The 11,050-nt window shown below is 43.1% G+C and overlaps 1 protein-coding gene across 4 annotated transcripts in view; it reads left to right on the top strand.

Annotated features, from left to right (window-relative positions):
• The first annotated feature begins 57 nt into the window (after positions 1-57).
• Positions 58-11,050, top strand: part of CDK5RAP1 (CDK5 regulatory subunit associated protein 1) — a 63,534-nt gene continuing 52,541 nt past the window's right edge. The window contains exons 1-6 of one of the 4 annotated variants that reach the window (XR_011489604.1): positions 58-5,107; positions 5,329-5,449; positions 7,680-7,815; positions 8,246-8,576; positions 10,335-10,438; positions 10,949-10,983. Coding sequence is in view for 3 of the 4 variants with exons in the window: in XM_020902518.2 (XP_020758177.2) it covers positions 8,267-8,576; positions 10,335-10,438; positions 10,949-10,983 (449 nt within the window). In the remaining variant the exon portion in view is untranslated. Of the gene's footprint in view, positions 5,108-5,136; positions 5,450-7,679; positions 7,816-8,245; positions 8,577-10,334; positions 10,439-10,948; positions 10,984-11,050 lie in introns of those variants that run through there. The other 3 variants (XM_020902518.2, XM_020902521.2, XM_020902519.2) reach the window with 3 other exon arrangements.

The raw sequence follows: 11,050 nt of genomic DNA, 5'->3' as shown, positions 1-11,050 counted from the left end.
GTGGTGGCCCTTGTAGCCCCAAGATGGGCCAGACCGAAGACTGGAGTCCGTTTCCTTACAGAAGAGCAGACCTTTAACCATAGGGTGAAAAAAGAGTCTACTGGTTATCTACTGTTGTGGAACAAATTACCCCCAAACTGAGCAGCTTGAAACAATGAACATTTATTATCGTTTGAGTCCGGTGAGTGAGAAATTTGAGAGGGGCTAAGCTGGATTGTTTCTGTCTCGGGATCTTTTATGAGGTTATCATCAAGGTGTCAGTTGTACTCATCTGAAGGCTTGACTGGGATCAGAGGATTTGTTTTCAATATTTCTAACTCATGGCTGTTGGCAGGAAGCCCTCATTCCTCACCATAGTCACCTCATTATGACAATGTGGCTGGCTTCCCCCAAAGTGAGTGATACAGAAGAGAGAACCAAGAGGAATCCACTGTGCCTTTTATCACCTAGTCTTGGATGTCACATACTGTCATTTTTGCTCTATTCTATTCATTAGAAGTGAGTCACTAATCCCAGCCCACTCTCAAGGGGAGAGGAATTAGACTCTACCTCTTGATAAAAGGAATGTCAAAGAATTTGTGGTCCTATTTAAAAACCATCATTGAGAGCCTCTGGCCTCTTTCCTGTGGAAGAGAGGACGCTTGGCCAGTGCTTCTTGGAGTGTTTCTTTGGAAGCTGTACCAGGCTTTACTTGCTTGCATTGTCCAGAAAACCACCATGATAATAGTAATTATAGCGTACATTCAGAGAGTGCTTGCTATCTGCTCAGCACTGTGCATGCATTTCCTTATGGGGTCCTCACCACATACCTGTGTGGTAAGCACAACAATCTCCGTTTCACAGGTAAGAAAACAGGCTCAGAGGGGGAGAGACACTTGCCCAAAGTCACATAGTTATGAAATTCTGAGCTTGGATTCAAATGATGTCTTTCTGACTTCTGACCTCTTGTTCACCTTAGAGACTTTCTGGTCGTGCACTATCCACTAGAAATATAATGCAAGCCACATATGTAATTTCTAATTTTCCAGTAGCCGCCTTTTAAAAAGTAAGGAAAAAATAGATGAAAATAATTTTAATAATGTTTTATTTAACCTAATAGAGCCAAACTGTTAGAACTTCAGTACATAATGTACAAATTCATTAATGAAATGTTTTACATTCTTTTTCTCACAGTGAGCCTTTGAAATTTGTGTATTTTATACCTACATCTCTATTCAGAGGTCAAATTTTCATTAGAAACCTTTGATTGGTATTTTCATAAAATTTACAGGTGAAAAATTAGATTCACATAATCAAGTTATTTCCAAATATACTAAAGTTTTCCAATAACTGAATCAAGTATTGGTGTTTAAAATTAATCAGAATGGAATTAAGTTCAGTTTTTCACTCACACTACCTGCATATCACATGCTCAGTAGCCATATGTGGTTAGTAGCTACTGTATTAGACTAAGTAGTTCTAACCGAGCACCCACATGAGGAAATTGAGGCCCACATGAATTCATGTAACAAGCCAGAACCAGAACTGGTCCTATAAACCTGGGGAAATGCAGGTAAGCAGAGGTATTCCAGCTTTGCCCACCTCAATCTGCCTGCTGTCAATCCACTGTTTATTCAAGAAATATAGAGTGTACACCTAGTCTGTGCTAATCCTTGTGGCCAGGAGCTGCTTTGCTGGGAGCAAGACTGACAGGTGCCCATGTGCAGGGGAAAGAAGTTCAGCAGAAGCTCTCCCAATCAAATGTGTGACTGATTGGGTAGACACACGGAAACATCAGAGAGGTCAGCGGGGGCCTGGCCTTCTCTGAGGGTGAGTGCAGGTTTCTCTAAGGACCTGAAGCTGATGTGCATCCGAAGGAGCATGCTAAAGATCAGACAACCCCAATCTCTGTTGCCCCAGAAACAGGCATTTATTTTCACGCTTCTGGGGCTGCATGTTGACTGCAGTTTGACTATTAGAAGCTGTGCTTGGCTGGGTGGCTTTGGTCTAGGCTGTGGGTTGGGCTCAGGTCTACTCTTATGTTTTTCCTTCCGGACCCCAGGATGAATGGGCATCCACTCCCAGGGCAGTTTGAGACAGAAGGAAATTTGTTAGGTATGTGTGCATGTGTGTGTAGTTGCTTCAGTTGTGTCCAGCTCTTTGCAGTCCTATGGACTGTAGCCTGCTAGGCTCCTCTGTCCATGGGATTCTCCAGGCAAAAATACTGGAGTGGGTTGTTGTGCCCTCCTCCTGCGGATCTTCCCAACCCAGGGATCGAACCTGCATCTCTTATGTCTCCTGGATTGGCAGGCAGGTTCTTTACCACTAACACCACCTGGGAAGCCCCTGAAATTTATTATGGTATATCTCAAACTTCTAAAGTCTGGGTTTATTTTTTCCTCACTGCCTCCAGACACCACACTGGCCCAGGACTCCACAATCCCTGGACAAAGGCCACAGCTCCTAAATGATCTACTTATTTGTCTCCCCACCCTCCTACCCTCAGTGCAGCATATTTTCCACACAGCAGCCACTTTATATGCAAAGAAAGTGAAAGTCAGCAAGGATGACTAACTTGGCCATGGCTATCATAAGCATCGGAGCCTTATTATGAACTCAGCCAGTCTGACTTTGAATTAGTCAGTCAGTGATAAAAGGGCTTTTGGATCAGACTGGCCTGTGGGTGGATCCCAGTTTTGCCATAACTAGTTGTGTGAGCTTAAGCACATGACTACCTATTTGTATTTTCAGTTTTCTCACCTGAAAAATAGACCAATAAGAGCCTCATAGACTTCCAATCAGATATTGAAGAGATTACTTGTAACAGAGGTTGTCAGGGCCCCCACAGTCTCAGTAATTCAGAGTGTTGGAGCCATTGTCTGCATCTTATAGTCAGAGGGCTTTCCCCCAAACCACAGCCTCCCCATTAACATGTGTAGGAGTAGATTTCCACCGTGGTTGCTAGTATATAACTACCCCTTTGGGTGAAATAATTCTGAGATCTGTGTTTTACTGTTTCCTAGATCTCTGCAACAGAATTAAGACCCAGATGCCCACCTCAGTAACTGGCTTGGTAACGCACTCTTTATTGGATGTCTCCCCTTCTCTGTCTCATTTTCTGACTATCTTATCAGTGTCTCCTGAGATCACCTGCATGCACTCAAGTCCTTTTTTCCAGGTCTGCTTCTGGGGAACTTAAACTAATACATAAAGCAGTCATTTATTCATCCAACAAATATTTATTAAGCCATACAATGAGTCAGACTCTGCTAGATCCTGGGGATATTGCAGTGAACAAGACAGATTGTGTCCCTGCTCTCAGGGAGCTGAACGTCTAGGAACTAGGCAATGGTAAGTAAGCAAATAATGTTATCATTATGGATAGTGACAAGTATTGTGAAGAAAATGATGTAATTTAAAAAAAAGAAAATGAGGTGATAGTAATGGGAGCATTTTAAATGGGATGGTCAGAAAGGGCCTCTCTGGAGAGCTGATATTTAAGCTGAGACATGAAGGATGAGAAGGCACCAGCCTTGAAACAATCTGGGGGAACATTCCAGAAAAAGGCTAAATACAAAGGCTCTGAGATAAATAGGTGCTTGGGGTATTGAAGAAGCAAAATAAAATTATGAAGTTGAAGTATATTCAACTAGAGAGATCATGCTAGGAAAAGAAAGAAATAAGTGGGTTGGAGAAGTAAAAGAAAGCAGTAGCTAGATCATGCAGGTCCTAGGACACAGTAAGAAATTTGGATTTTATTGCAAAGGCAATGACAAGCCACCAGGAATTTTCAGCAGAGGAGTGATGTGATCTGACTTTTCTTTTTTTTCCTGAGGGGCTGGACAGCCTTTGGGATCTTAGTTCCCTACCAGGGATCCAGATCCAACTCTAGCCCATCACAGTGAAAGGGCAGAGTCCTAATCACTGGACCTCTGGTGAATTCCTGTGACCTCAGGAAAAAAACAAGTATATTCCCTTAGGCTCTGTGTGGGAGATACATCTGTAGGTGAAGTCGTTCAGTCGTGTCCGACTCTTTGTGACCCCGTGGACTGTAACCCATCAGGCTCCTCCGTCCATAGGATTCTCCAGGCAAGAATACTGGAGTGGGTTGCCATTTTCTTCTCCAGGGGATCTTCCTGATCCAGGGATCGAACCCAGTCTCCCGCATTGCGGGCAGATGCTTTAACCTCTGAGCCACCAGGGAAGGAGACTAGGTTAAAGCCAGAAGCAAGGAGACCAGTTAGGCTATTGCAGTCGTTTCTGATGAGACAATGGTTGCCTGAGCTTGAGTTGCAGCAGGGGTAGAACGGGAGAATAGGAAGTGACAGATTTGAGACATTTTGGACAGAACTTTCTGACTGTGGAGGAAGAAACAAAAATGAGTTTCTCCTAGTGCAACTGGGAGGATGCTTGGGTCTGAGGTGGGCAAGACTAGGCAGAAACAGGTTTTGGGTGAGGATGTGTGTAGAAATGACGAATTCGGTATTAAGTTAGAGGCGGGTCGATGGGTATCTAAAGGGGAGGTGCCCCATAGACAGTGGAACTGTGGGTCTGTGAATCCAGCAGGGGCGGTAAGAGGGGGTGGTCTATGCTGGAAACGTGAATTGTGAAGTCTTTTTAAAGCGCATTGCTGTCCAACCGAAACAGAAAGTGAGCCACGTAAATAATTAAAAATTTCTCAGTAGCCACAGTAAAAAAAAAGAAAAAAAAAGTTAACAGTTGAAACTAACTTAAATAATACACTTACTTAGCCCAGTAAGTCCTAAATATTATCTCAGCACCTAATCAATATAAAAATTTTTGATGAGACAACTGGCCTTCTTTCTACGACATTCAGTGTGTGTTTTACACTTAGAACATAGTTAACTAGCACTCGCTACGTTTCAAGCGCTCCGTTGCCACATGCCGGTTAGGGTTTACCACTTGGTTCAGGGCAGCAGTGGAGCAGAAGCTCAGGCCCACCCCGGACACTATAGACGACGCACTTCTGCCGGACGGAACACCCCGGACCGAAATTGCGGCGGAACGGAAGTTGCGTGTATGCGCGCGCAGCCGCAGACGGACGAGCCGGGAGGTTGCTAGTCGAGAGGACTACTAGGCTGGACGCTGGATTGTCGGGCTGCGGAAGGTGAGCGGCGCGCGGTTAAGGTGGCCTGCGCCCTCGCCTGTGGCTCATGTCTGGGGCTAGAGGGACCACGGTGACCCGGGAATGCGCAGTGTCCAAGGGGAGAATGGGGCTGTGGGTTTGGCGCGGAGCCTGCAGTCAGACTCTCGGTATTCTCACCTCAGCTCCGCTGCTTATTCGTTTGTGACCTTGGACGAGTCACCTCTCTTCCCCTTGAACCTTAGCTTTGTCACCTGTGAAAAAGTGGATGATAGAACCTGCCTCACAGTTGCTCTGAGGATCAAATACGGTGATCCGTGAAAAGCGCCTAGCACCGCCTACCACGTTGTAATCACCCAGTAAAAGGTTTGGGATGCTTTATTGTTTATTTATGTTGACTAGAGGCTACTGAAATCGTTGACATCGTTATTGTCAACTACCAGTTAATGTAGGGCCGCACAGAGGCGCCTACATTGTGCTATGTAAGCATTTTATTTGTATTATCATATATCATCCTTACAACAGAGATGGAGATAGGTGCTGTAATAGGTACTGTTATTCCCATTTACACATGAGGAAATGGAAGGTCCCAGAACTTTGATTCCAGGTGCCTGAAGTTACCTGGAGAAGCAGCAGTTGGATCAGATTCTGACTCTTAAGGTCTTAATCTCAATGCTCCATATCCACCATCAGGGAGGTTGCCTTGCTGCAGTCCATGGGATCGCAAAGAGTCGGACACTGAACAACAACAGCAATATCCACCAACAAAGGAGGTGTGGGCTGCAAAAGTGTAGTTACTGAAGACTTACCGTATGTCAAATTAGGTTTTAGTATCATTAATTCTTACCTCTTTGAGAGTAGGCATTACTTTTTCCTTATTTAACAGAGGTGGAATTGGTGACTCAGATAGGTATTTGACTTGCCCAAGGTCACGCAAGTAAGGGGCAGAAACGGGTGAGTTTAAAACTCACACTGAAAGTCTGCTGTTCTGCGTCACTTGAAAGTAGGTTGACATTGCTTCTAAGTGCTGGTAGCATGTACAACAGGTGACCAGGTTGGAGAAGTAACAAGCCACGTCGGTCTCATTTTACATGTATATCACCTGCCATGTTATTAGAATGGGAGATACTAAGGATGTAGAAATGAATGAAATTTGTTTCCTGCTTTTAGGGACCTCTGGCTTATAAGGGATAACAGCAAGGTGTGATGAGTCTTGTGATAGTTAGAAGAAGACTTTGAGAACCCAGAGGAGGACCCCTAGACTTTGGCGGTGGTGGCCTGAAAAGGCTTCCAAGAGGAAGTAAAGTAAACTAAAAGTAGTGTAGGAGTTGGTTAAGTCAGTTGAGGTAAGATGTGCCATCCAGAGAAGACAGCACGTGTAAAAGCCTAGAAGCTAATGAAGATTGGTACAAAAATGTATGAGTGGAGTGAGGTAGTCAGGCTGGAGATGTGGGGTCCATTAAAACTATGTGGTGGAAAGCAAGTCTCCGTCTTTTGTATTAATACTTTGAGTCACCTAGATTCCTTCCTGGGAGGCACCCACTATTTCTTAGGCATTCTCAAGATACTGTGTATATTTACAAATATGTACCTGAATTTTCATGCTTTTTTTCCTACACAGATCTGTGGATGGCCTTCTATATCTAGTGTAGCATTTTGCTTCCCTGCTTTGGTTATTCAACCTCACTTTCTAACAGTTGCATCTTATTCCGTTGTATGGATGTGCTATGACTTGTTTAACTAGTCCCCTATTGATGATGTTTAGATCTTTTCCATTTCTTTGCTGTTAGAAGCACTGCTTAGGCAGTGTTAGGCATCGGGTGCTGTTAGGCATCAAGTATCCTTAGGCACAGGTTATTTTGTACACGCAAGGGTCTGTCTGTAGGATAAGTACCTAGGAATGGAACTGCTGGGTCAAAAGGTTTGTGTGTGTGTTTTCTTAATTTTATTGGAATATGGTTGATTTACAATGTTGTGTTAGTTTTGGGTATAGAGCAAAGTGAATCATTAATACATGTACATATATCCACTCTTTTTTGAATTCTTTTCCTGTATAGATCATTACAGAGTATTGAGTGGAGTTCCCTGTGCTATACAGTAGGTCCTTATTAATTATCTAGGATTTGTGTGTTTGTGATTTTGATGGAAGGTGGCAAAATGGTCACTGTAAAGATTGTGCCATTTTCTATGCCCCTCAGCCATGTGTGAGAGGGTCTGGGCAGGAAGTTTGAAGGTAGTAATGTGAAACTCTTGGAGGGTAGAAGGAGTCACTGATCAGGCCTATGGTGCCCCCACGTTAGATACTTTATTTTGAAGGAAGACAGAGGAAGATGCCCTCAGTAAGTGGTTTTCACAGTGTGGGGAGGTAGTGTATCAAGGTGGTTAGAGGCACAGCCTTTGTGTTAATTGTTGTCATTGTTCAGTGACCCATTCGTGTCTGACTCATTGCGACCATGTGGACTACAGCATGCGAGGCCTCCCTGTCCCTCACCATCTCCTGGAGTTTGCCCAAGTTCATGTTCATTGGATTGGTGATGCCATCCAGCCGTCTCATTCTCTGACACCCTTTTCTCCTTCTTCCCTTGGTCTTTCCCAGCATCAGAGACTTTTTTCTAATGAGTTGTCTGTTCACATCAGATGACCAAAATACTGGAGCTTCATCTTCAGCTTTATGTTAATTCAGACCTTTATTTGGATCCCCACCCTGCTGCTTACTGGCTGTGGGAGCTTAGGTAAGTCCTTCACCTTCTCTGTGTCTATTTCCTCCTCTCTGAATGGGGATAATAATAGTGTCTGTTGCCTATGTTACTCAAGATTGCTGTAAAGATTTAAATAATTAATCCACTTAAAGCCCTTGGAACTGTTCCTGGTACAAGGTGCTACTTTGTTATTTTGTCAGGACTTCTCATTTCATCTCTGTCACTCCTCTGTTTTGAAAATAGACTGCCTGGATTTGCATCTCATCTCTAGCACTTTTTGTGATATTTGGCAAGTTGCTTCAGTTTTTCCATCTTTAAAATGTTATTAAGGGGACAGTATTATTAAGAGTATGTTCTTGGGTTTTTATGAAGATTAAATGTATTAATATATCTCAGATGCTTAGGGTGGTGCCCTGTGTATAGTGCTCAGTAAATTTTGGTGCTGTCTGTCATTCTCCTGCAGGCTGTGGGCTCCTTTAGTGCCATGCATCCTTTACAGTGTGTTCTCCGAGTCCAGAGGTGTCTGCGGCGGGGGCCCTTGGCCTCTGTGTCCTGGCTGCTCTTCAGGACCTGCAGGGCACACAGCAGTATCCCCAGCTCTGCATGTCCCAGTCCAGAGAGGCCGCAGGAGGATGGAGTTGGGAAGGATTTCAGCTCCAGGCTGGCCACTGGACCGACTTTTCAGGATTTTTTAAGGAGTGCTTTAGTTCCTCCAGAGAAACCGTCTTCTTCAGAAATGGAGGACCCACCCCCGTATCTCACGGCAGATGAACTTTTAGGAAGGCAGAGAAGAGGTTGGTTTAACTTTACTTCTCTTTGGACTTCCTGCTTTACTTCCTTTCAGTGCTCATGGCTTGATTCTTAAGAGATCTTTTATATACCTGGCTTTGGAGTTAACAGGGTTAACTCAGTAGGTTAACTCAGTTGAAGGTTAACCCTCAGTAGAGGGTTAACAGGGTAGAAAGGCTGCTGGAATCATGGAATCATCAGCCTCTACCAAGTAGCAATAATATAAAGAAACTTAACAGTTCTGATACGTGCAACTTGTGGGTGGAAGTCCTGGGGAGTCTTCTCTTCTGTTACCTTTGGAAACCCTGCAATCTCTGTTCTGAGTTTTAGATCATCCTAAGTTACAAGGCAGGTTTCACAATTGGTGCTATAGAAAATCATTATGCTTAGGCAGAGGTTTTCTTTTTTTTTTTTCAGTTTTACCACTTTATTGCTACCAACCCATCTCCCTCCACCCTCGTGCACACATGCTCAGTCATGTAACCCCATGGACTGCAGCCTGCCAGGCTCCTCTGTCCATGGACTTTTCCAGGCAAGAATACTGGAGTGGGTTGCCATTTCCTTTTCGACAGAGGTTTTCTTAGAAACATAATGCACTCAGTTAAAATGTGTTAAAATTTGAAAAGACGTTAAGAGACTAACAGACTTTTGCACTGTTTCAAAAAAAAGCTTCCATTTATAACTCTTAATGATTTGGTCACATTCATATGGTTTAGATTATTTGTAATGTGCTATTTTCATTTAATATTCTTCCAAATACCAGTCTTCATAATTAAATTAAAAAATTGTTGCGAAATATCACATGCTGTACCATGATGTTTTCCGATTGTTGGGACATTAGGTTGTTTCACAAATTTTTATATTCTACATAACACTATTAAAAGTGCATTAGTATGTACACACACACAGATACACATATTCACACGTATAGAGATAGTTTTGCTTCTTCAGAATCTTTTTTTCTAGAGTAAATGTCTAGGCGTTGAATTGGTAAATCGAGGAGCCTGTGTACCTCATGACTTCTCAGATTTTTGTAGTCCTTTAAAATTTGTTATTCCCTTCTGTCTCTCCCTGATATAAGTTTGGTATTTTCTCTTTTTAGACAAAGAAAGGGAGCCAAGGAACGTTTAGAAAAATTCTTGATTTTTTTTTTTTAAATTACTGCTATTTTCTATTGGTTTTCATGTGATTGTCCTTCAGTTCTTAACTCCATTTAGGATTTATTTGGGCTTGTGGATTAAAGTGTGTTGGTGGGATAGGGGTTGATAGAGGGATTTAGTTTGAAGGGGTTTGTTCAGGTGTGAAATTGATGTTCTTAAAACTTTGTGTAGATGTGTTTTATGTCATGTTAGCCATGCTTACTTTCATTTAAGATGTTTGGAATTACTGTAGGACGTTGCCTCATTTTTATTTTGTGGCTTTATTGACCCTCTAGCCACCGCTGTTATCTCTAGAGGCTGGAGAACCTCATTCTGTGTAACTATATTTCTTGAGTCCTAGGAGCACATTTTCCCCACTTTTAAATGGTCTGACTTATAGTTGGTGTGTGTATATAATGAATATTTCTTTTGTTCCAAAAGGCTTCATTATTAATAATTTGGGGGTACATCTGGCAATTAATAGTGTCTCTGAATTGAGGCATCAGGGTACTTAAGTGACTAACCAGGTGCCTCAGGTGTTTCTGGGACATTTGGGGAGGCAACCTTTTGAGACATGTGATCCGTTTTTGTCTTCTTATCTGTGGAATTGCCCTCTCGTTGCAGTCTACCTTGAGACTTATGGCTGCCAGATGAACGTGAATGACACAGAGATAGCCTGGTCCATCTTAGAGAAGAGTGGCTACCTGCGGACCAATAGCCTTCAGGAGGTATACACATTTCCCTCTTTCCCCGTTTCCTGGGCCTGGGTGAGATTCTGCATTTGTGCTAGTTCTTAGGTGGAGTTTCAGGAACAGGCTGTGGCCTTGTGAGAGTGAGTTCCCTTGAGGGAAGTGAGGAGTATGGGACCGAGGTGTACTTTTGTTGCAGTTATTTTTGAAACTTTTATGGTGGTGCTCACCTTCAGGCAAAGAACTAGGTTGAAAATGGGCTGCGAGGAGAAGGCAAATGGGGAGTTAGTGTTTAATGCCTACTGGTTTTAGTTGGGGAAGGTGAAATAGTTCCGGAGGTTGATGGTGGTAGTGGTTGAACAACAGTGTGAGTGTCCGTAATGCTACTGAACTATATACTTAAAAATGGTTAAAATGGTAAATTTTATGTTATGTGTTTCACCACAATCTGGCGGCGGGGGTATGGGCTGGAAGGGACTGTGGGTAATGATTCTACAAGGCTGATTTCAAAGATCATAATTTTCCTCTTTTTCCTTGCTTTCTACCCAGGCTGATGTGATTCTCCTTGTCACATGTTCTATCAGGTGGGAATTTATTCTTTACCTAGAGAGTGAATAAATCTTCTGTAAAATGCCAGAGCCAGCAGTGCCA

This window comes from Odocoileus virginianus, chromosome 9 (assembly GCF_023699985.2).
Source record: "Odocoileus virginianus isolate 20LAN1187 ecotype Illinois chromosome 9, Ovbor_1.2, whole genome shotgun sequence".
In the NCBI taxonomy this organism is placed as follows: Eukaryota; Metazoa; Chordata; class Mammalia; order Artiodactyla; family Cervidae; genus Odocoileus; species Odocoileus virginianus.
Note: the sequence above shows the minus strand (reverse complement) of the source record. Positions and strands in the feature narration are given on the sequence as shown.